At 37.9% G+C, this 26447-nt stretch overlaps 1 protein-coding gene and 1 long non-coding RNA gene across 2 annotated transcripts in view; one reads left to right on the plus strand and one right to left on the minus strand.

The window, feature by feature from the left end:
* Positions 1-434: 434 nt before the first annotated feature.
* LOC146934084 (uncharacterized) overlaps positions 435-26447 on the minus strand; it is a 42957-nt gene continuing 16944 nt past the window's right edge. The window contains exons 2-7 of the long non-coding RNA XR_015007646.1: positions 14472-14548; positions 13029-13200; positions 11723-12449; positions 11342-11579; positions 11130-11224; positions 435-757 (exon numbers count right to left, since the gene is read on the minus strand). This is a non-coding gene — a long non-coding RNA (uncharacterized LOC146934084). The remainder of the gene's footprint in view (positions 758-11129; positions 11225-11341; positions 11580-11722; positions 12450-13028; positions 13201-14471; positions 14549-26447) is intronic.
* LOC146934085 (uncharacterized) lies at positions 15620-20574 on the plus strand. Its single transcript, XM_085705934.1, has 2 exons — positions 15620-16018; positions 19251-20574. Exon 2 carries the CDS (start codon positions 19328-19330, stop codon positions 20423-20425), a length of 1098 nt encoding a protein of 365 aa, XP_085562060.1. The 5' UTR covers positions 15620-16018; positions 19251-19327; the 3' UTR covers positions 20426-20574.

Raw genomic sequence — 26447 nt, forward strand, 5'->3', positions numbered from 1 at the left:
TGATTGAAAATTTTATAGGGACTAAAAGTTGAAGGAAAATTTTAGAGGGACTAACACTACAAGAAATTTGCCATTTAGCAACGGCAGAAACCGTTGGTTAAAGTCCAAAAAACCGTTGGTATAGGTCATAAAACCTATACCAACGCCCACCTGCTACCGTCTAGGATACTATGCTTATACGAACGGCAGAAGTGTCGTCCCAATAGCTTATACCAACGGATAACTAGCTTGTTGCTAAAAATTTCAGAGCTATAGCAACGGCATTTTACACCTGTTTAATTGCTTTAGCCAACCTGTATATCCGTTGGTATAGGACCAGACTGCCCGTTGCTATAAGTTTTTTTTTTTTTTTACAAATAAATATTTTTGTCTAAACCAAATAGTTTTTTAATAACAAAAGTTTTACTCTGTTTTATTATATGCATCACACAATATTTAAAGCAAAATAAAAGAAAATTTCAATTATATTGTCAAATTAACAAGTCTTACAAACATGTGAAACTAAAATCTTACAAACTAACAAAGCTACATGGTACCAAGCTCTTATCCTTATAGAATTAACTTAATACAACCTATTTATGACTTAAGCTCGGATTTCTATTAACGATTTAAGCATCTCCTCTTAAGGAACTGGAACGGAGAATGTTATCAACACAGTCGTTGAATCATATTTGAAGCCGGCACACACTTCAGCAGATGCTGCAAGGAAGTAAACTTCAAACTTGCCACTGCCTCTCACCTTAACAAATTCACTCGTCTGTAACATGGGAGAGAGTGAATTATTAGAATCCAACAAAAAACACACAACACAAAGCCTACATCCTACGATAACAAAACATGTAACAGCCCGTTTTTCGCTAGATTTATTTTATTATTTATTTATGTGTGTTCTATGTGCTCTTATGTGATTAATTATCTCTGTGTGTATTTTTGGTTGGGATTCGTAGAGTTCGGTGTTAGAAGGGTATTTTAGTCATTTTGGGCTTAGGGGCATTTTGGTCATTTTGAGGGCAGTGGCAATTTTGTAATTTTGCAGAAAGTTATTTTTAGTGCTTAGTGAGGGTTTTATTTTACTAATTGCTAGAGGGTGTAGTAATTATTTTATTTACCGTTAAGTGACCGTTAGTGTTATATTTTACCGGTAAGTGAGTAGTGACATTTTGAGTGTTAGAATAGAAATGGGTTAGGCCCATTAAGGTTTAAGAAATAAGCCCAATTGAGTAGAGCTAGTATATAAACTCTAGTTGTTGGTAAAACTAGGTTTTACAAACATTTTCATTTCATTTGAGAAGAGAAGAGAAAGAGGCTAGAGGGAAGAACAAGGGTTAGAGCTTGAAGAGGGGATTCATCATCTAGGAGCTCAATTGAAGCTTGGGTTAGAGATTCTTGGTGCTAGAGGTAAGAGGGTTAGGTTTCAACCATAATTCATCTTTTTTTTCTCTTTACCCATTTTTGTTGAATTGATTAATTGAACCTAATTGTTGTCAAATTCGTGCATAATTGTTGTTGTTATGTTTGAGAACATGATTTATGTGATAATTGCATGTTAGTATGTGAATTAACATGTTCAAATGCATAGTTGTTGGTGTTTTGTGTTCTTGAGCAAGTTTGATGAGAATTGATGTTGTGATGTTGAATTATGCATGAATTTGTGTTCATTAGTTGTTGTTATTGATTTGGAACATGTTGTTGTGGAATTGGTACCTTGGGTATCAAGATTGGTGAATTAATGATGAGATTTGATATTGTTGTTGAAAGTTGAGAATGAATTGAGAAATTGGTGAATTTGGTTATGTTGATGATTTAATTCCAAAACTTGTATGTGCTTAAGTGTATTGAACCTATTTTGACCTATAAACACTTTCTGGAACTTGTTTTAGTGATTTGGGGGATTGAAAATGGGATTTTGGGATGAATTTGGGTTAGAACCCGTAACTGAGTTCTGAGAATCTGATGTAGGACGCTTTCGCGTGCTTAGGACGCTTAAGCATCCCATCAGCGTCCCAGAAGCGTCCCAAAAGCGTGCTGTTCCAGGAGTTCTGGAACTAGGACGCTTAAGCGTGCAGAGGACGCTTTCGCGTCCTAGCCTCAGTTCAGCAAATTTTGATTTTTGTTTTCGAGCACTTGGGGACCAATCCGATACTTCTAAAATGTTTCTTTGGACTTAATTAACCTCTGTTTATGCCTTTAATCCTACTGGAACATGATTTGGTTTGGTTTGGACTTGAATTTGTGAAAATCGTCTAACTTTTATAAAAACGGTTCAAACGTTGATTTTTCCGAAAACTCGTTTTTCTCCGGAATTTGAGGTGGGATTAAAGTTGTATATTGTTTATATGATTTCTAAAAATGGTTGTGATTGGTTCCATCAAGTTTGAACTTGTTTTGCTTTGAAAATGGAAAATTTTGTGAAAAGTGATAAAATGAGACGAACTTTGGGTTTTTCGTGAATTCGTCGCATTTGGCCGATGAAATGCTTATGTACCCTCTACTGCACACATATGTGAATTGTGAGAATACAAGGCATAGGCAATTGAGCTTGTTTACTTGGTTTTGACTCAAATGTTCAATTAATTTAATGTTGTGATTTTGGGAGACGAACTTGACTAAAGATGACTTTTGAGAATCAATTGACTGTGAATCCTTTATGGAAAGTTATTGTGTGTTATATGGAGATGATTGGTGTTATAATTATGTGACAACTACATGTTGTGTGATTTTTGGATGTGGTTGGTGATTGTATATATGATATGTAATGGTGAATTGTTAATGATTGCATATATACAAGTATTGGTGATGGTGAGGTGATTATTGTTTGTGTGAACATATGCATTTGTAGTTGAGTCATATGTTCATGCATACATGACTGATGGTGGTGGATTATATATCCAATGGAGGTGATTACGATGTTTTTGTTGCATCAAAGGTGACGACCTTGAGGTGTTTTGGTATCACATGCATCTAGATGAGTCTAGAGACATTGCATAAACTGTTGGTGGATTGAATTGCATTAAGATGTGTTTGATGGTTGATTATTGCTAATTGTACTTGCGGATTGAATTGTTAATTGTTGATTGACAAGGTGAGGTTGTGATATGTGTGAGATACACTTGAGGATATGAACTGGATATGATGATATTGAATGATCTTGGATTATTACATGTTGTGAATATTGTGGAACTATGTATGAATTGTCATTCTTTATCCTTGATTATATCTTTCATTTCCAAAGTTCTTATTAATCTTATATGGATTATGATGATGTAATGCTAACCCTCAGTGGTTTACCACCTACCTTTCTGTATGGACGGGTAGATGGAGTGCAGGATGCTTAGTGTTGCTTGTTGATGGCGAGGAGTGGAGTTCCTCTTTTTCATGCAAGTGTCTAGATTAGGGCTCTGATCTAGGATAGTCATTGCATGTTGTTTATTTGACTTTATGTTTTGAAATTGTTGAGCTATTTTGTTATTTGGAGTTTGGAGAATACATATGTATTTTATTGGAGATCCAGATATGTCTATGAATTATATGTATATGTTCCGCTGCTATGTGATGTGACATGATCGTTATGCATGTATCAATTGTGGTTTGTTTGGAGACGTAGCATCTATTTCTAGAATATGGTTGTATATTCGCGCGTTTTACCGTTTATTAGAAATAGGGTGTTACAAGTTGGTATCAGAGCCGTGGTCAGTCTTGTCTAGACTAGTAGATTAGTGTTTGTTGATTTACCCCATTAGTATGCGAATGGTAATGAGTTACCTTCGGTACTTGTTCTTGTGTTGTTGTGATGTTGTTCTTATCTGTTAGTTGTTTTTCCCGTTGTATGCGACATGTACGGAAGTACTGTCGATACTTGTTCTGGTGTTTCGTTCTTTTAGGCGGGTCTGAGCTAAGTGGGGAGAAGCCGCATACTCTAGGTATCTTTTGGATAGAGAAGCTCAGTTGTTTGTGGTTGTGGTTTCGGCGAAGTTTGAGGAGCTTTCGAGGTTTTGTCCGTACATCAATGCGGAGGATGCTATGGTTTCCAAGTGTGTCAAGTTCGAGAGCGGTTTGAGGCCCGACATCTATCAGTATATGTGTATTCAGGAGATCCGTGATTTCGATACTTTGGTGCATAAGTGTCGTATGTTTGATGATGCTGGAAGGGCTAAGGTTAATCACTACAAGGCTCAGAATGAGAAGAAAGGAAAGGGGCATGGATTTGGGAAGCCGTACAACAAAGACAAAGGCAAGAAGAGAGAATCTGGTGGAGGCTCTAAGGTGAATGTTGCTGAGGTGAGGTGCTACAAGTGTGGCACATTGGGTCATTTTGCTAATGATTGCAAGAGTGGTGAGAAGTGTTACAAGTGTGGAGAAGCAGGTCACAAGGCTGCAGAGTGCAAGAAGGAGATCACTTGCTACAATTGTGGTGAGAAAGGGCATATCAGTACTAAGTGTACCCAACCGAAGAAGGCGGCGGGGAAGGTGTTTGCATTGAATGCGGAAGAGGTGGAGCATCCTGATAATCTCATCCGAGGTATGTGTTTTATCAATAGTACTCCTTTGATTTCAATTATTGATACTGGTGCTACTCATTCTTTTATCGCGGCGAGTTGTGTTGAGCGTTTGGGTTTGGTTGTGACTCCATTGTCTCGAGGGATGGTTATCGATACCCCAGCTAGTGGTTCAGTGACTACTTCTTTAGTGTGTGCTAAGTGTCCTGTTAGTTTTGGTAATGTTGACTTTGAGTTGGATCTTGTGTGTCTTCCGTTGAAGCATATGGACGTAATTTTTGGTATGGATTGGATGTTGACTTTTGGTGTTAACATTAATTGTTTGACCAAGAGTGTAACGTTTTCTAAACCGGTAGCTGAAGAAGGCGGAAGGTTCTTAACCGCGGAGCAAGTGAAGAAGTCTTTGGATGGCGAAGCTTGTGTGTTCATGATGTTTGCTTCCTTGAAGGAGAGTAGTGAGAAAGGAGTTGGTGATTTGCCGGTAGTGCAAGAATTTCCAGAAGTTTTTCCGGACGACATTACCGAGTTACCACCGGAGAGAGAGGTTGAGTTTGCAATTGATTTGGTGCCTGGAACGAGTCCTATTTCGATTGCGCCGTATCGGATGTCTGCATCAGAGTTGGGAGAGTTGAAGAAGCAGTTGGAAGAGTTGTTAGAGAAACAGTTTATCAGGCCGAGTGTTTCTCCGTGGGGAGCTCCTGTGTTGTTGGTTAAGAAGAAAGATGGAAGCATGAGGTTGTGTGTGGATTATCGGCAGTTGAACAAGGTGACAATCAAGAATCGGTATCCGCTTCCGAGGATTGATGATTTGATGGACCAGTTGGTTGGTGCAGAAGTGTTCAGCAAGATTGATTTGAGATCAGGATATCATCAGATTAGAGTGAAGGCGGAAGATATATCCAAAACTGCGTTCAGAACGAGGTATGGACACTATGAGTATTCTGTGACGCCATTTGGAGTGTCTAATGCGCCAGGTGTCTTCATGGAATACATGAATAGGATATTTCATCCTTTTCTGGACCGTTTTGTGGTGGTGTTTATAGATGATATTTTGGTATATTCGAAGTCTGAAGAAGAACATGCCGAGCATTTAAGGATTGTGTTGGGAGTCTTGAAGGAGAATAAGTTGTTTGCTAAGTTGTCGAAGTGTGAGTTTTGGTTGCAGGAAGTGAGTTTCCTTGGTCATGTGATTTCTAAAGGTGGTATTGCCGTGGATCCGTCGAAGGCTGAGGCAGTGTTGCGGTGGGAATCACCTAAGTCTGTTTTTGAGGTTAGAAGCTTTCTTGGATTGGCAGGTTATTATCGGAGGTTCATTGAGGGATTCTCTAAGTTGGCGTTGCCATTGACGCAGTTGACTCGGAAAGGACAAGCTTATGTTTGGGATGCTAAGTGTGAGAAGAGTTTCCAAGAGTTGAAGGAGAGGTTGACGTCAGCTCCAGTGTTGATTTTGCCGAATCCGAAGGAATCGTTTGTTGTGTATTGTGATGCTTCTAAGATGGGTCTTGGTGGTGTGCTTATGCAGAATCGTCAGGTTGTGGCTTATGCTTCGAGGCAGTTGAAAGTGCATGAGAAGAATTATCCGACTCATGACTTGGAATTAGCGGCCGTTGTGTATGTGTTGAAGATTTGGAGGCATTATCTGTATGGTTCTAAGTTTGAGGTGTTCAGTGATCATAAGAGTTTGAAGTACTTGTTTGACCAGAAGGAGTTGAATATGAGGCAGAGGAGATGGTTAGAGTATCTTAAGGATTTTGACTTCCAATTGAGCTATCATCCTGGAAAGGCCAATGTTGTTGCTGATGCTTTGAGTAGAAAGTCGTTGCATATGTCTGCTTTGATGGTAAAGGAGTTGGAGTTGATTGAGCAATTTCGAGACTTGAGTTTGGTTAGTGAGTTAACACCGGATGGTGTGAGGTTGGGAATGTTGAAGCTGACAAGTAATATTCTGGAGGAGATCAAGAATGGTCAGAAGGAAGATTTGGAACTTGTAGATCGAGTGGTGTTGGTTAATCAAGGCAAAGGTGGAGACTTTAGATTGGATGAGAACGGTATTTTGATGTTTCCTGATCGTGTTTGTGTGCCAAGTGTACTTGAGCTTAAGAAGCAGATTTTGGAAGAAGGTCACAGAAGTAGTTTGAGTATTCATCCAGGAGCGACTAAGATGTATCAAGATTTGAAGAAGTTGTTTTGGTGGCCTGGGATGAAGAAGGATATTGCAGAGTTTGTGTATGCTTGTTTGGTGTGTTAGAAGTCTAAGATTGAACATCAGAAACCGTCGGGTTTGATGCAACCGTTGTTTGTGCCAGAGTGGAAGTGGGATAGTATCTCTATGGACTTTGTTGGAGCTTTGCCGAAGACTGTTAAAGGTTTTGACTCTATTTGGGTGATTGTTGATCGGTTGACGAAGTCGGCACATTTTGTTCCTATTAAGACTGGTATGTCTGTGGCGAAGTTGGCTGAGATCTACATTGAGCAGATTGTTAGATTGCATGGTGTTCCTTCTAGTATTGTGTCAGATCGGGATCCGAGGTTTACTTCTAAGTTTTGGGAGAGTTTGCAAGATGCTTTGGGAACTAAGTTGAGATTGAGTTCTGCTTATCATCCTCAGACTGATGGTCAGACGGAGATGACTATTCAGAGTTTGGAAGATCTGTTGAGAGCTTGTGTGTTGGAGCAAGGTGTCAGTTGGATTGAATGTTTACCGTTGATTGAGTTCACTTACAACAACAGTTTTCATTCTAGTATCGGGATGGCACCGTTTGAGGCTTTGTATGGTCGGAGGTGTAGAACTCCTTTGTGTTGGTATGAGTCAGGAGAAAGTGCTTTGTTAGGACCGGAAGTCGTGCAAGAGACGACCAAGAAGGTTAAGATGATTCAAGAGAAGATGAAAGCGTCTCAGAGTAGACAGAAGAGTTATCATGATAAGAGGAGGAAGGATATTGAGTTTCAGGTTGGTGATCATGTGTTTTTGAGAGTAAATCCTGTAACTGGTGTTGGACGTGCTTTGAAGTGTCGGAAGTTGACTCCTCGTTTTGTTGGACCTTTTGAGATTGTTGAAAAGGTTGGGGTTGTAGCGTATCGGATTGCGTTACCGCCATCTTTGTCGAATCTTCATGATGTGTTTCATGTATCTCAGTTGAGGAAATATGTGTATGATGCGTCCCATGTGATTCAAGTGGATGATTTGGAAGTAAGGGATAATTTAACCGTTGAGACTTGGCCGGTTAGGATTGAGGATCGTGAAGTGAAACGTTTGCGTGGCAAGGAAGTCGTTTTGGTTAAAGTGATGTGGATTGGACCAACCGGTGAGAGTGCCACTTGGGAATCGGAGAGTAGGATGAGGGTTGCGTATCCAGAGTTGTTTCCTTCAGGTAATTTTCGAGGGCGAAAATTCTTTTTAGTGGGGGAGAGTTGTAACAGCCCGTTTTTCGCTAGATTTATTTTATTATTTATTTATGTGTGTTCTATGTGCTCTTATGTGATTAATTATCTCTGTGTGTATTTTTGGTTGGGATTCGTAGAGTTCGGTGTTAGAAGGGTATTTTAGTCATTTTGGGCTTAGGGGCATTTTGGTCATTTTGAGGGCAGTGGCAATTTTGTAATTTTGCAGAAAGTTATTTTTAGTGCTTAGTGAGGGTTTTATTTTACTAATTGCTAGAGGGTGTAGTAATTATTTTATTTACCGTTAAGTGACCGTTAGTGTTATATTTTACCGGTAAGTGAGTAGTGACATTTTGAGTGTTAGAATAGAAATGGGTTAGGCCCATTAAGGTTTAAAAAATAAGCCCAATTGAGTAGAGCTAGTATATAAACTCTAGTTGTTGGTAAAACTAGGTTTTACAAACATTTTCATTTCATTTGAGAAGAGAAGAGAAAGAGGCTAGAGGGAAGAACAAGGGTTAGAGCTTGAAGAGGGGATTCATCATCTAGGAGCTCAATTGAAGCTTGTGTTAGAGATTCTTGGTGCTAGAGGTAAGAGGGTTAGGTTTCAACCATAATTCATCTTTTTTTTCTCTTTACCCATTTTTGTTGAATTGATTAATTGAACCTAATTGTTGTCAAATTCGTGCATAATTGTTGTTGTTATGTTTGAGAACATGATTTATGTGATAATTGCATGTTAGTATGTGAATTAACATGTTCAAATGCATAGTTGTTGGTGTTTTGTGTTCTTGAGCAAGTTTGATGAGAATTGATGTTGTGATGTTGAATTATGCATGAATTTGTGTTCATTAGTTGTTGTTATTGATTTGGAACATGTTGTTGTGGAATTGGTACTTTGGGTATCAAGATTGGTGAATTAATGATGAGATTTGATATTGTTGTTGAAAGTTGAGAATGAATTGAGAAATTGGTGAATTTGGTTATGTTGATGATTTAATTCCAAAACTTGTATGTGCTTAAGTGTATTGAACCTATTTTGACCTATAAACACTTTCTGGAACTTGTTTTGGTGATTTGGGGGATTGAAAATGGGATTTTGGGATGAATTTGGGTTAGAACCCGTAACTGAGTTCTGAGAATCTGATGTAGGACGCTTTCGCGTGCTTAGGACGCTTAAGCATCCCATCAGCGTCCCAGAAGCGTCCCAAAAGCGTGCTGTTCCAGGAGTTCTGGAACTAGGACGCTTAAGCGTGCAGAGGACGCTTTCGCGTCCTAGCCTCAGTTCAGCAAATTTTGATTTTTGTTTTCGAGCACTTGGGGACCAATCCGATACTTCTAAAATGTTTCTTTGGACTTAATTAACCTCTGTTTATGCCTTTAATCCTACTGGAACATGATTTGGTTTGGTTTGGACTTGAATTTGTGAAAATCGTCTAACTTTTATAAAAACGGTTCAAACGTTGATTTTTCCGAAAACTCGTTTTTCTCCGGAATTTGAGGTGGGATTAAAGTTGTATATTGTTTATATGATTTCTAAAAATGGTTGTGATTGGTTCCATCAAGTTTGAACTTGTTTTGCTTTGAAAATGGAAAATTTTGTGAAAAGTGATAAAATGAGACGAACTTTGGGTTTTTCGTGAATTCGTCGCATTTGGCCGATGAAATGCTTATGTACCCTCTACTGCACACATATGTGAATTGTGAGAATACAAGGCATAGGCAATTGAGCTTGTTTACTTGGTTTTGACTCAAATGTTCAATTAATTTAATGTTGTGATTTTGGGAGACGAACTTGACTAAAGATGACTTTTGAGAATCAATTGACTGTGAATCCTTTATGGAAAGTTATTGTGTGTTATATGGAGATGATTGGTGTTGTAATTATGTGACAACTACATGTTGTGTGATTTTTGGATGTGGTTGGTGATTGTATATATGATATGTAATGGTGAATTGTTAATGATTGCATATATACAAGTATTGGTGATGGTGAGGTGATTATTGTTTGTGTGAACATATGCATTTGTAGTTGAGTCATATGTTCATGCATACATGACTGATGGTGGTGGATTATATATCCAATGGAGGTGATTACGATGTTTTTGTTGCATCAAAGGTGACGACCTTGAGGTGTTTTGGTATCACATGCATCTAGATGAGTCTAGAGACATTGCATAAACTGTTGGTGGATTGAATTGCATTAAGATGTGTTTGATGGTTGATTATTGCTAATTGTACTTGCGGATTGAATTGTTAATTGTTGATTGACAAGGTGAGGTTGTGATATGTGTGAGATACACTTGAGGATATGAACTGGATATGATGATATTGAATGATCTTGGATTATTACATGTTGTGAATATTGTGGAACTATGTATGAATTGTCATTCTTTATCGTTGATTATATCTTTCATTTCCAAAGTTCTTATTAATCTTATATGGATTATGATGATGTAATGCTAACCCTCAGTGGTTTACCACCTACCTTTCTGTATGGACGGGTAGATGGAGTGCAGGATGCTTAGTGTTGCTTGTTGATGCCGAGGAGTGGAGTTCCTCTTTTTCATGCAAGTGTCTAGATTAGGGCTCTGATCTAGGATAGTCATTGCATGTTGTTTATTTGACTTTATGTTTTGAAATTGTTGAGCTATTTTGTTATTTGGAGTTTGGAGAATACATATGTATTTTATTGGAGATCCAGATATGTCTATGAATTATATGTATATGTTCCGCTGCTATGTGATGTGACATGATCGTTATGCATGTATCAATTGTGGTTTGTTTGGAGACGTAGCATCTATTTCTAGAATATGGTTGTATATTCGCGCGTTTTACCGTTTATTAGAAATAGGGTCTTACAAAACACAACAAGGAGAAAAATACACTCAATCCTACAAGAAATCTCAGTAACAAAAAAACGCCTATGACATGTAAAAGTAGGTTTAACATTTTTCCCACCATCATCTCGGTCATATTTTAATATCAATATTAACTCGGCACAACAAATCACAATCAGAATGACAAAAATCAAAATCTCCAAATCACAATTATTAAAAAGCTAAAAAGAGAATTAGGAAAAATAACTTGGTCTATTGTATCCTTAGCACCTAATTTCATAGCAATCGCAAATACATATTTCAGTGGCTGGCAAAATATCATACTACCAGCAACTTCAGTGTATTAAAAGTTCAACTCCCCACAAAAAATAATGCTAATTAGTACCTCGGATGATAATGGTATAGGAAGTACCTTGCAAGGTCTGAAGAGGAAGTGGCTTTCTCTTAGTAAAAATTCACATGTAGTGCTTGAAACTTAGTAGTTTTATTCTTCAAGGAACTTTCAAACTGCAGTCATGTAATCAAAAAAGAAGAATTAAACAAGTTTTCTTCAACACATATTTCCCTTCCTGCTAATGACTCAGTTAACAACATCATTCATAAACCAATTTGTATTTTAAATACCTCTTTGGAGCTGATATTCAGGTGAAAACTTCTCTTTGGACGGTGATGGTGATGGATCATAGATGATTTGCCAAATAACATGAAGAAGCATTGACACGAAACTGCAACATAAGATTGACAAGACCTTCATGAGCTGTATAATGGAATTCTCTTGTACCACGCTCGATTCAATGTGCTCTCCATTCTTATTCTTTTGAAATTTAGCATTCTCTTAATGCCTATCAGCCTAGTAGCAAACCTGCAATAATAATTTCAATTTCAGACATATCAATTGCTAAGGAGCAAAATGCAGCCCCTAAACACAAACACAACACCCCAACAGGAATCAAAACCAAACACACCACACAAAAAGAAAGCAATAAAGAAACTATAACATCTGACCTCTGGCATATGTGAACCAATTATAAGTAATGCTTTGGAAGAAGTGACATGCAACTCAACAGAGCCTTCAAATGACATAGTGTTCCAGGAACCACAGAATGTCTTGACTAATGACACAAGTTTAGTCGATCCTTCTAAGGACTTATTTTTCTCCAACTCTGACTCAAAGCACTTCATGAAAAATTTGATCATGAACTAGTACAGAAAACACTTTTTAAGTGGGGTGAAAATGACCTTTTAAGTGGGTTCCGGATCCCACTTATAGGTGGTCGACTTAAAAACTATTTTGATTTTAAGTCGGATGAAGTCCGACTTAAAAACCTTCTATTAGGTCTGATCATCCCACTTAAAATATGTTTATTAAGTCGGGTCACCCCACTTAAAAAGTCTCAAAAGGGATAAAAAAAAAAAATCAAAGTTTTTAAGTCTATGCTTTGATCCCACTTAATGACCTATTTTAATTTTTTTTTTATTAGCTATTGCCATTGTATATATGATTATAATATAGAATTTAACAAAATAATCTAAAATTTCATACACAACCACTAATATAAAATATCATTAGATCAAATTTCATAACAAACCGTAAACAAATTCAAATTTACAAAATCATTCATTGAAACCGTAAAACTAGACGTAAGGTAATAATTAATTGAACCAGACTTGCACAACGTTCTTGAACATTCATAATTTCATCATCAGTAAATGGGGTTTCGTCTCCAAAAACCTGAAGAAAGAAAAAATATATTAATTATAATTCATACTAACTTAAAAAAAAACACAAATAATTGAAATATTCAATTACAATTTACAAAAACTAACTTAAATGTCATCTTAACAAATTTTTCAAAAATATGTTGAATTACGGGACTAAAAGCTCAAGTCAAAAACTACTTTTCCACTGCACAGGGTCCTAAACAAAAACAAAAGGCAATACACTAAAGTGAAAAACCACCCAACCACTAGAACACAAACTCAATCTCAGGGAGTGGCAAAATTAAAGTAACAACAAAAACTCAACTAATGGAAATAAAGACTAGCCACAAAGCCACCACGGCTATAACCCGCTGCAGCCAGCTCCCAGCAACAAAACCAGAAAAGTGAACCCGAAGATAATGTAACAGAATAAAAATTTAGAAACATAAATTACATTGCTAAAGAACCCTGCTATGCTACAGTCAACGCCCGAATAGAAGCCCAGAGACAATACCAGACCACCAACCAAACTAATTCATGTAAATGACACATAAGTTAAACTATATCAAAATTCAATGGTTGAATGAATCAACAGACATAAAACTAATACCTGTTGTGTTGTGCAAAGAGATGGCGACAGAACACGGTTTCGCTGCGACAATGAGAGTTGACGGTCCACGACGAAAGTGAGAAGAAAGGAGCTGAAAAGGGTTTTCCAAACGCTGGAGATCACATGAATCCCATCAGCTCTGCATTTACGTCACCTCTTTCAGTTCTATTTCCTACAAGTAACCGAATCCAATTAATTCAAAACATAATCAAACATTCAATATTATCAATTATCCAATTCAAAACCTTATACATTAATCACAACAAACAGATCAAGCAAATTGCAATATTACATAAGCACTTAATATTATACAATACAAATTCAAGTACTTATCTCAAAATACAAACCTCCCATACATACATGATGAAGAACTTCTTTCTCCATATTGCTAAATAAGATACAAAATAAAAGATCATCAAAGCAAACTAGCAGCATAGTTCATAATCAGTGCATCCACACATAGCCCTATCCTTACCTTTGTTCAGCTGCCCATCTGTAACTTAAACTAAACTATGATATTGTATCTCAATGAGTTCTTTATCTATAACCATAAAATATTCATAATAAATTACCATAAATATATCCTGAATTCTTAGCAATCACATTATAACTATTCTAACGTGTATTTTAGTACTACATTGCATAATTTCAACGTTCTTTCATCCCAACACATATGTTGATATTTCATATGGTTGTAGATCATTCACACTAGCAGAGTAGCAGTAACTTCATGGCCTCTTCAAAGAACTAGTAACATCAAAGTCCCTAAAAGTTGTCACTTGCTTTCTCTTTTGATTTCATGTGCAACAATTGCTATAGAAAGATAATAATTATCATAAATCAATATAGGGGCTGGGAGGATCTCAATCGACAAATTAGACAACATTTTCAAGTCAAAACTTTATAAAAATATTGCATTAGTTCAGCCTATGTTCAACCCTTCACTAATTTTAATGATTTTACTACACTCTAAAAATATGGAAAGATCCAATTGTATTATCAACAACACAAAACAGCCCCTAATCAATTTCTAATGCATTATCATCTAATCTAGAGTTCAATGAAGGAGTTTATAGCATCAATCATGGGTTATAATATTTTCAAGTCATCAATCACTTTCTCATGAATTCAAAAGCATCATTACTCTAATTTAAAAGTTCTAACACATTTCAACAAACATGATTTTAAGATTAACAACTTATCCAACAGGTAAAATATCAATTCAATCAACAACTAACACTATCAATTCAAATATTCATAAACTTCATTAACTCAAGAAATAATTCACAATAATTTCTTTAGTCTAGTCTTACTAATTGTCTCTCTCTATCTATAATAGTGTTCAGTCCCAAATTCTCATTCTATTAAAACTCTTATTTCTACTCAGGGATCATACCTAAGACAAAACCCCGAACAAAATCATAATTTAATTAAAGAACTCACCAATTAATGAAGAGAAAGCTTGGAATTCCAGGAAGAACAAGATTGCAAAATTGGAACCCCTTTTTCTATATCAAAACCTATATAAGAAAAATTCTCTAATTTCAATCCTAACAGTTACATCATCACTTTCAAGCAACAAAAAACTATAAATAAAAATAATAAAATCAAACCTTTACCAGAATTTTCGAATACCCAGATGTTATACCCTAATTTTGGACCTAAAAATACTTGATCAATTCTTCTTTTCTTGCATTATAAGTCATTTGATATGTCTCTGATCAATTGCATCCTTCTCTGCATTTTATTTCAATGTTATTTGCAAAATTCATGTAAAAGGGTATTTTAGTCATTTCTTGCATTCAACTCATTTTAATCCTTGAAAATTGTTTGAGTCTTTTAAATTGATTTGCATAAGTCCTTGTTTCAATCCCATGTCAAAATTCATTTCAAAAATATCAGTCGAGTCATTTTTTAGTCAGTTTAGCCTCTAGGGGCATTTTAGTCATTTCCCATGTCAAAATCTCTTTCAATCTTTAAAAATTTGTTTGAGTCCTTTCAAACAGTTTGAATAAGTCTTCATTTCAATTCTATGTCAAAATCCATTTTAAAAATTTGCATTTGAAGTCATTTTGAGTCAGTTTTGCCCCTAGGGGCATTTTAGTCTTTTCATGTGTTAAAACCCTGTTTAAATTCTAAAAATTGTCCCTGAGTATTTTAATTCGCTTGTATAAACTCTTGCTTTAATCCCTTGTTAAAAAATCATTTTAAAATTGCATTTGAGTCGTTTTTAGTCGTTTTAGTCCCTAGGGGCGTTTTGGTCATTTCACATAATATTTCTGATACGTTTTAATCTGCTTCGTTGTTTTTAATCGTCTCGCTTTACGTTAATTTTCAATTTACTTTTTTCAATTCAATTTTAGTTTAATTTTCGTTTTAGTCCTCGTACTTTTGTTATTTGCATTTTAATCCCTTTTAAGTTTGTTAGAGTCCAAGTGCCACGTGTCCAAATGTTATTGGTCCACAAAAGTTTGTTACAAGTCAAGTGCCACATGTCTCTATCCCATTGGTCCAAGGCTAGTGACTTAGTCTATAAATTGGTCAAAGGGTCAATTAATCTTTTTCACCAATCATTATCACACTTTTCACAAAAAATTCACCCAAAAGTCACAAAATTTTTTTCTTTCTTCCCTCTTTCTTCTTTTCTCTCACGTGACAAAAAAAACACCACCACAACTAACTCTTTCCCTCATCTTCACCACCATAACAACCTTCCCTCCACCACTTCACCACCCTAACAAACTCCATAACTAATTTCCACCACCACAAACCACCGCCATCTTCATCAATCTTCACCTTCAACTAACAACAATCATCATCATCATAATCCATCACCAACACATCCATTTTCGTTTTCCTTTACCACACAAACATTCAAACACAAAGCAAAAGCCAGAATTGAATTTGAAGCAACGAAAGAAGAAGGAAGAACGAAATCAAGAACAAAGGAGAACGATTCGCGAAGAACTTCGAATTGGAAGCTCCAAGAGGTATCGCTGCTCCTCTTCATTTCTTTTGATTTGATCGCAAATCTGTTCGTGTTAGATTTAGGTTGTTCTTGATTTAATTTTGAAAAGCCTGCTCGAATTCGAATAGAGAAATAAAAACCGGTTCCGAAATTGCAAGATTCGTTTAGATCGGAGCGTTTTGGGACTCGCCGGAAGCTGCACTTCTCGCCGGAGAAGATGAAGTTTCCGGCGAGTTGATGAATTTTCCGGCGATGTTCATATATTTTCCGGTGAGGTAGGTGAGGGAGATGAAGATTATGATGTGTTCTTGATATTGTTTTCAAAAAATTTGAGAGAGAAGAGAGGGAGTTCACGTGTGTTGTGGTTTAAGAGAGAAGAAGAATTCACGTACTGTATGTGAAGAAAATCATTTGTTATTACTTCTCTTTTTAAAACCGGTTCAAGTAACCCATGGGTCTAACCGACCCATCCCCATTCCTTAGGCCCATATATTTGCCTTTTGTGTGGTTTCTTTGCAGTTTTATTGTTTGCACCCCCCTTTTCCTGCATGTTTTACTATTTTTTTTGCTAATTGCACCCCTGCACTTTCAAAAAGTCCTTTAAAAATTCCTAAAAAATTCCTATAATTTTCTTTGTACTTTTTGATCAATTTTGACATATTACATGTCAAGATTGATCAAGAAATACTGGAGAATTATTTTTTACTTTGGTTTATTGTTTTTTCTTTAATTTTTGTTGAAAATCTTGATAAAAAACTTGTAAAAACCTTGTGATTTCTTTTACATTTGTTTTGAGTGATTAAGACTTGTTTCTTGTGACCTTTTGCATGTTGAAAATTGTTAGAGAAAGTGCATGTGAAATTGTGAATGATTTGTGTTGTTTTTCATCATATCTTGTGAAGCTTTTTTGCACATTTTAACTCCAATATCTTGGCTCATGATAATTGGTACTTGATGGGTGATCTTAGGGTGTTATTTGTTGCATAATATGTAGTGTTTGGTGCTGTTTTGAATGGGTGATAATTGGTTGCTTAGTTAGCAAGTTATTTGTCATTTTAATATGTAAATTGGTGCAAAAATAGACCTAGTTTCATATCATGATTCCTTGGCTTATAATTTTCTTGTAACTCTCACATTAGGGCTGACCCCAAAACTCTTTGAAAAATGTTACAATGTGAGGGTTATGGGTCTTTTGTTTGCTTGGAATTTTGGTATCTTGTTAGATGTATTTTGTCATCTTTCTTTGCCATTTTATCATGTTATCATGCCTTATTTCTTTGTCAATCTTTTCTACTATCACATGCCTATTATTACTAACCATTTGTTCATTTGTTGCATACACCATAAGCATTCCATGTCTCATCCCTTTCTCCACTTTAATTTCTTGCACTTTAAGTTTCAATTTCATGCAATTGGATTTGTACCAAAATTAGAATGTAATAACTAGGAGTTCTTGTAATATTTTACTTTCATGCTTTTAATTTCTTGGCAAAGAGGCCATAGAATGTATCTAGGGTATAATGTAAAGGACAATGGACTCTAACGATGTACACCGACACAAGCACCGACACATGCACACACATCACTATATAGCTAGAATATGCATGTTTAGATGTATGTTTAGGATTGTATGCTTAGATGAATGCCTAGGACTTATACTTAGAAAAAACCAATTTTCCAAACAAATGCGAACAACTTCACTCAAACATTTTCCATAATAAACCTTGGGGTCAAAACCCCATTGAATTTTCCTTTGTCATTTTCTTAATCAAAAATTCAATGAATATTAATCATACTTTGACCATATTTTGCAATTCACTAATTCAACCTCACCTTTTCTTAAATTCTCATGCCCTTGAGGCCTCTTTCTATTCTTCAAAATCCATTTTCAAACTTAAAATCAACCAACAAAAACAAAAACATTTTTTGAAAGAGAACTACGGTGGATTTGATCCCTTAATCGGGTACGTAGGCAAGGAACAAAATTCCTTCAATTCAACTAAAATAAAAATCCAAAAACATTCTTCTCCCTCCAATTCTTCACTTAATAAACTCCTAGGTTTAAATAAACACTTTCAAAATAGCATTTAAAAATAAAGCGCGCGCGTAGAAATTAAAGACGGTTCCTATAGGTTACTATAGTCGTTATGGGTGCCTAACACCTTCCCGTAGCGAAAACAACTCCCGGACCTCGATTCTCAAGGGTTTTGCTTACTTTTTCCCTTCCCAAGAAAAAATAAGATATCACCGGTTAGAAAGGTTCAAACGTAATCAATGTTTGACACCCGAAAACCAAGATAAAACAGCTGGCGACTTCACTGGGGAGATTCGAGAGTTACGCCTAGTCTTTATTTCCACGCTTGCGCTTGTATTTTTACTTGCTTCTTTTACTTGCTTTTCTATGTGAATAAATGTTTAAATTCTTGCAAACGTGTGGGGTGAGAATATCAAAAGTCCTGCACCCGGGTTGAGTGAACTTAGGATTTAGGAGGGATATAATCGACAATTCATTCCGGGGGTTGCCTCGTGTTTTGGATTATGCGATCAATCCCACATAGCTGAGGCATTTTGGGGGTGATGTTGTCGGCGCGTGTTGTCGCGTTTAGGCACTTTACTTCTAATTGCTCTATGACGCTATGAACCGTAGATAACCAAACCCATCCATGGCCATTTTCTAGGATGTAGTGCGGAGGCTAAACCGAGTGTTGTCTCGAGTTTTAGTCGTCACGCGATACTACACTCAAGTTAGACCTTCTTATGTATAATCATGGAGCGAGTGTTGTCTCGTGGCACCATGATATACGTCGGAGAGGTTGCAACTTGGGAACCTTTTTTTAGAACCCGGTTACTATTTCCTAAAACCCTAGTTTCACCGGACACCGTGTCCGCCCATGACTCCTCGACTTTGAACTTCAACCCACCATGTTTTCTCCGAACTTGAACATAATCATGCATTCATGCATACATGCATACATGCATAAACTTTTTTCATGCATTTATCGGAGGACTTAGACAAGTCATCTTTTGAACATCACGGATGTGAACACCAAGTGATACCATCTCAACTAAACTTTTAGTCTTGCTCAAGATCTTCAAATAAAACCGTGTTTCTCCGTGATGTTCACAACCACTTTGACAAGTCTTCTGACAAAAAAAAAGAGTCTTTTTGCATTTGCATATCATGCATCATATGCATCATTCATCGGTCACAAATGGCTTCCCGTGCTCATTGTCTCCTGGTTCTTCTGCCGCAGTCTGAAAAGTGGTTCGTGCTCGCAAGATTCACCAACCAGATAGAGTTCATCAGACAAGATTGTACAAGAGAAGAAACATGGCTAACCTTGAGGAAGAGAATGCCAGCCCCTCGGGCCATCCCATCGAAGAGTCTAATCTGGACGAAATCCTGAGGCTTATCAAGAAAAGTGACTATAAGATTGTTGACCAGCTGCTGCAAACCCCATCAAAGATATCCATCTTATCTCTGCTCATGAGCTCGGAAGCTCACAGGAAGGTGTTGATGAAGATATTAGAGCAAGCTTATGTTGACCACGAAGTCTCTGTGGATCAGTTTGATGGGATAGTGAGTAATATTACCGCCTGCAACAACTTGGGATTTGGTAACGATGAACTCCCCGAAGCAGGGAAACACCACAATTTGGCTCTACATATCTCAGTACATTGTGGATCTGACATGATATCCAATGTTTTGGTAGACACTGGATCATCATTGAATGTAATGCCTGAGTCCACACTAAGGCAATTAAGTCATCATGGGATCTCCCTGAGGGGTAGCAGCTATCTGGTTAAGGCTTTCGATGGATCCCGCAAAGATGTTCTCGGGGAAGTGGACTTGCCAATTACCATTGGTCCTGAGACGTTTCAGATTACTTTCCAAGTTATGGACATCAATGCTTCCTACAGTTGTCTCCTCGGAAGACCATGGATCCATGACGCTGGAGCGGTAACTTCCACTTTGCATCAGAAGCTCAAGTTCATGAGGAACGGTAAGATCGTCACTGTGCATGGTGAAGAAGCATATCTAGTTAGCGAAGTATCATCTTTCTCTTGTGTTGAAGTAGGGTCCGCTGAAGGGACGTCGTTTCAAGGATTGACTGTTGAGGGTGCAGAACCCCGGAAGGCTGGTGCTAGCATGGCTTCATTGAAAGACGCCCAGAAGGCTGTTCAAGCAGGGCAAACTGCTGGCTGGGGCAAAGTGATTCAGATCTTGGAAAACAAGCGTAAAGAGGGCCTTGGATTCTCTCCAACCTCTGGTGTTTCAACTGGAGCTTTCTACAGTGCTGGGTTCATCAATGCTATTACTGAAGATGCTGCTGAAGGTGGTTACGTGCCTACCTTTGTTATACCAGGAGGCACTGTGAGAAATTGGGAAGCCATTGATGTTCCTTTAGTCATGCATGCTTCCATGTAATGTGTTTTGTTGCTCATGTCTTTTGTTTTCAAAATAACAATCCTTTCACTCTGCCCAAGGCGAAAGTGATATCATTGTAAGGGCGTGTTTGTTTCGGCATTGCCGTTATCAATAAAAGTTGTCGTTTTTCTCACGACTCTTTGTTTTTACCTTTTAGTGCCTTTTTTCTTGGAAATAATGGTAATGCCAGAAAAAACCAAAACATCTGTATTTTCTTATTAATTTTAAAAATCTGCATGAAAAAAACTTTTTCTAAAAATCATCCCAATCATATTATGCAGATTGAACCATAATAAACCCGTTGAACACAGTGACCCTACGGTTCCTCCAAATTTTGAATTCCCTGTATATGAAGCTGAAGATGAGGAAGATGATGAAGAGATACCGTATGAGATCACTCGACTGCTTGAGCAAGAAAGAAGAGCCATTCAGCCTCACCAGGAGGAGATTGAACTCATCAGCCTGGGTACTGAAGAGAACAAGCGAGAGATCAAGATTGGTGCTGCACTTGAGCCAGAAGTGAAAAGGAAGATTATTCAGCTTCTCCATGATTATCCAGATGTCTTTGCATGGTCTTATGAAGATATGCCGGGTCTAGATCCCCAGATTGTGGAACATCGGATACCGACAAGACCTGAATGTCCTCCTGTCAAACAGAAATTGAGAAGGTCTCGTCCAGACATGGCTCTTAAGATCAAGGCTGAGGTGCAAAAGCAAATTGATGCGGGTTTCCTCATGACAGCTGAATATCCTGAGTGGATTGCCAACATCGTACCAGTACCAAAGAAAGATGGGAAAGTTCGAATGTGTGTTGATTACAGAGATCTGAACAAAGCCAGTCCAAAAGATAACTTCCCATTGCCTCATATTGATGTGCTTGTTGACAGTACTGCTCAATCCAAAGTGTTCTCTTTTATGGATGGTTTCTCTGGCTATAACCAGATACGGATGTCACCTGAAGATAGAGAAAAGACGTCCTTCATTACTCCATGGGGAACGTTCTGTTATAAAGTGATGCCGTTCGGCTTGATAAATGCTGGTGCTACCTATCAGAGAGGTATGACAACTCTGTTTCATGATATGATTCACAAAGAGATTGAAGTATATGTTGATGATATGATTGTGAAATCAAGTGATGAAGAGCAGCATGTTGTGTATTTGAAAAAGATGTTTGAAAGATTGAGAAAGTACAAGCTGCGGTTGAACCCCAACAAGTGCACATTCGGTGTAAGATCCGGAAAGTTGCTAGGCTTCATTGTCAGCCAAAGAGGCATTGAAGTTGATCCTGACAAAGTCCGAGCCATCAGAGAAATACCAGCCCCTCAAACTGAGAAACAAGTTAGAGGTTTCCTCGGACGTCTGAACTATATTTCAAGATTCATATCTCACATGACTACTACCTGTGGACCAATTTTCAAATTGCTCAGAAAGAATCAGCCTGTTGTATGGAATGATGAATGTCAGGAAGCTTTTGATAGCATTAAAGAATACTTGTTAGAGCCACCTATCCTTGTCCCGCCAGTGGAAGGAAGGCCTTTGATTATGTATCTGTCAGTGTTAGATGATTCAGTGGGTTGTGTTCTCGGTCAACAAGACGAGACTGGTAAGAAAGAGCATGCTATCTACTATCTGAGCAAGAAGTTCACTGACTGTGAGACTCGGTATACAATGCTTGAAAAGACATGTTGTGCTTTAGCTTGGGCTACCAAACGCCTGCGTCATTATATGGTGAATCATACAACTTGGTTGATATCCCGAATGGATCCAATCAAGTACATCTTTGAAAAGCCTGCTGTTACTGGAAAGATTGCACGTTGGCAAATGTTGTTGTCTGAATATGATATTGTGTACAAAGCTCAGAAAGCAATCAAGGGAAGTGTCCTTGCTGAGCATCTTGCTTGTCAACCTCTTGATGATTACCAGCCGATTAAATTTGATTTCCCTGATGAAGAAGTTATGTATCTGAAGGCAAAAGACTGTGAAGAGCCACTGATCAATGAAGGGCCAGACCCCAATAGCAAATGGGGATTGGTGTTTGATGGTGCTGTTAATGCTTATGGTAAAGGAATTGGGGCCATCATTGTAACTCCGCAGGGGCATCACATTCCTTTCACCGCTCGAATAACCTTTGAATGCACGAACAACATAGCTGAATATGAAGCATGCATCTTGGGCATTGAAGAAGCCCTTGACCTGAGAATCAAACACCTCGACATCTATGGAGATTCTGCACTTGTTATTAATCAGATAAAAGGTGAATGGGAAACTCATCATGAGAAGTTGATCCCTTACCGTGACTATGCAAGACGTCTGTTGACATACTTTACCAAGGTTGAGCTGCACCATATCCCTCGGGATGAAAATCAGATGGCTGATGCTCTTGCTACTTTGTCTTCCATGTTTCGTGTCAATCACTGGAATGATGTGCCCGTAATCAAAGTGCAGCGTCTTGATAGACCCGCTCATGTGTTTACTATTGAAAATACGCCAGATCAAGCTGATGAGGTTGTGAATGATAAAAAGCCTTGGTATTACAACATCAAGCAATTCTTGCAGAATCGTGAATATCCACCTGGTGCTTCCAACAGGGATAAAAAGACTTTGAGACGATGGGCTAGTAAATTCTTTCTGGACGGAGAAATCCTATACAAGAGGAACTATGACATGGTCTTATTGAGATGTGTTGACAAGCAAGAAGCTGAGAAATTGATGCATGATGTACATGACGGTACCTTTGGGACCCATGCTTCGGGTCACACCATGTCAAGAAAACTGTTAAGAGCCGACTATTACTGGATAACTATGGAGCGTGACTGCCACAAGCATGCTAAAAGATGCCACAAATGTCAAATTTATGCTGACAAGATTCATGTGCCTCCACATGCTCTCAATGTTATCTCTTCCCCATGGCCTTTCTCTATGTGGGGCACTGACATGATCGGGAGAATCGAACCGAAGGCTTCCAACGGACATCGTTTCATCCTAGTGGCAATTGACTATTTCACCAAGTGGGTTGAAGCTGCCTCCTATGCAAATGTGACCAAGCAAGTGGTTGTCAAGTTTATCAAGAATAACATCATCTGTCGATATGGTGTTCCCAACAAAATCATCACTGACAATGGTTCCAATCTGAACAATAGCATGATGCAAGCTTTGTGTGAAGAATTCAAAATCGAACATCATAACTCTTCTCCTTATAGACCTCAGATGAATGGTGCAGTTGAGGCCGCTAACAAGAACATCAAGAAGATTATTCAGAAGATGGTCACTACTTACAAAGACTGGCACGAAATGCTACCTTTTGCCTTGCATGGTTACCGTACTACAGTGCGCAGTTCAACCGGGGCAACCCCTTTCTCTCTGGTATATGGTATGGAAGCAGTTCTCCCTCTGGAAGTGGAGATTCCATCTCTTCGAGTGATCATGGAAGCAAAGTTAACTGAGGCTGAATGGTGTCAAAGTCGGTACGATCAATTGAATCTGATTGAAGAGAAACGTATGGATGCTATGACCCATGGACAGTTGTATCAAATGCGGATGAAGAATGCTTTTGACAAGAAAGTCCGACCTCGAGAATTCAAGGAAGGCGAACTTGTATTGAAAAGAAAGATAAGTCAGCAACCCGACCCAAGGGGCAAGTGGACACCTAACTATGAAGGTCCTTATGTTGTCAAGAAGGCTTTCTCTGGTGGTGCTTTGATTCTTACACACATGGATGGTGTTGAGCTTCCAAATCCTGTTAATGCCGATATAGTCAAGAAATACTTTGTCTAGAAAGAAAAGAACAGCGTGGTAGGTCGAAAACCCGAAAGGGCGGCCTAGGCAAAAATGCGCTTCCCGGTGGATCGAAAACCCGAAAGGGCGATCCAGGCAAAAGTTAGGGACAAAAAAAAAATGAATATGAAAGAGCTCGCTGAGATTGTACGCAACTCAGGCAAGAATGAGCGCCTCGATGAGCCGAAAACCCGAAAGGGCGGTTCATGCAAAAATGAGGTCAATAAAAGACAAGTAACTATATCTGGCAAATCACCATCACCCCTTGGGGCATCTGCAACTGTCAACAGTCGTCTTCATCAGAGGCTTCAGTACTTGTGAATTCAAAATTTCTATGAAATGTAGCGGTCATCGTGTTCAATGTATCACCAACCAATAAAATTACCATTTTTCCAAGCTTTGTAAATCCGTGAAGTCATGCCTTTGGCTGACTCTCACTCTTCTACATCAGTTTGAGCCTTTCTACTGTTTGAAACTCCATTTTTCTTTCTACTTTCAATGCTTTATACAAAACAATTTCTTTCTATTTGATAATGTCAATGTCTGAAACAAACATCTTTGAAACTTGAAAAATCTTTTCCTGTCTATTTTGAAAGCAAACCTGAGCAACAGGGTACATTTCAATGAAACATGCATGAATGAATGAATGAATGTCAATGTCCATTTCAATACACGTTACAAGCAGGTTACTCCCCAGGATGATCTGTGGTCAATGGCAAGAATGAAAAACAGAATAGAAATGAAAAAATGAAAATGAAAATAAAAAGCTCGCTAAGTTGAAAACCCGGAAGGGCGGCTTAGGCAAAAATGAGCACCCCGCTGATTAACAACCTATGAAGGCAAATCAGGCAAAATGGGGCAACGAAAAGAATATTTATTCCCCGGTGAATCGAAAACCCGAAAGGGCGGTTCAGGCAAAAATGGGGTTTGAAAATGAAAAATGAAAGAATGAAGAATTGAAAAGCATTGACCACAGATGCGAACATCCAATGTTTACCCAGCACTGACACGCCTAGCAACGGCAACCTGTATCCTAGAACCCCCCAAAGGTCCCTTCTTTACAAGTTTTACTGCCCTCAGCCATGGTTTTGATACGTCTCTCAACGACGGTCTCTCCAAAGAGGTTTTCCCCTGTAAATATGTCGCAGCACGAGCCACTACGTGCCCAATCTTCCAATGTCTTGTCTGCCTTTGTGAAACTTTCTTGTCAAGTTGCCAACCAATCATGCATTTCAAGCATTCATACATGCATAATCATGCATTTTATGTGCTCATACATCCAATAATCTTGCTATACCATACATACATGTTGCATATCCAACTGTCAGCTGTCAAATGTCAATGTCAATGTCAATGTCAATATTCAATGTCAATGTCAATTTCAATGTCAATTTCAATGTCAATGTCAATGTCAATTTCAATGTCAATGTCAATATCCAATGGCAAATGCCAATGTCAATGTCAATGTCAATGTCAATGTTAATGTCAAATGCCAATGTCAATGTCAATGTTAATGTCAAATGCCAATGTCAATGTCAATGTCAATGTCAATGTTAATGTCAAGTGCCAATGTCAATGTCAATGTCAATGTTAATGTCAAATGCCAATGTCAATGTCAATGTCAATGTCAATGTTAATGTCAAATGCCAATGTCAATGTCAATGTCAATGTTAATGTCAAATGCCAATGTCAATGTCAATGTCAATGCCAATGTCAATGTCAATGCCAATGTTAATGTCAATGTCAATGTCAATGCCAATGTCAATGTCAATGTCAAATTCAACTTTCAACTCAATTCAAATCAATGTCAATTTACTCTTGGGCCAACAAAAATGGTCATGTCTACTTACAAATCAAGTCAATGACAATTTACCCTCAATTGGTATCTTGTTAAACCAGACTTTCAATTTGTATCTTGATTACTGGTCAAGTGCAAGGTTCAATCCAAAAAGAACCACTTGTACCTGCTTATATGTCTATGTTTCCGGTCAAACGGCAAGTTCGATCCAAAGAACAGTTTGTACCCTTTGCTTATGTTTTGTTATCGGTCAAACGGCAAGTTCGATCCAAAGAACAGTTTGCACCAACTTACATGTTGTGATATTGATCAAGTGGCAAGTTCGATCCAAAGAACAGCTTGTATCTACCTTTTGTCTATATTTCCGGTCAAGTGGCAAGTTCGATCCAAAGAACAGCTTGTACCCGTTTCTTGTTTGTATTTCCTCGGTCAAGTGGCAAGTTCGATCCA

This window comes from Medicago sativa, chromosome 4 (genome assembly GCF_051527215.1).
Source record: "Medicago sativa cultivar Bolivia chromosome 4, Bolivia_mono, whole genome shotgun sequence".
NCBI classification, from domain to species: Eukaryota; Viridiplantae; Streptophyta; class Magnoliopsida; order Fabales; family Fabaceae; genus Medicago; species Medicago sativa.

Excerpts from the sequence above, each read along its gene's own strand:
- LOC146934085 (XM_085705934.1), top strand. The coding sequence starts at position 19,328 with ATGGCTAACCTTGAGGAAGAGAATGCCAGCCCCTCGGGCCATCCCATC.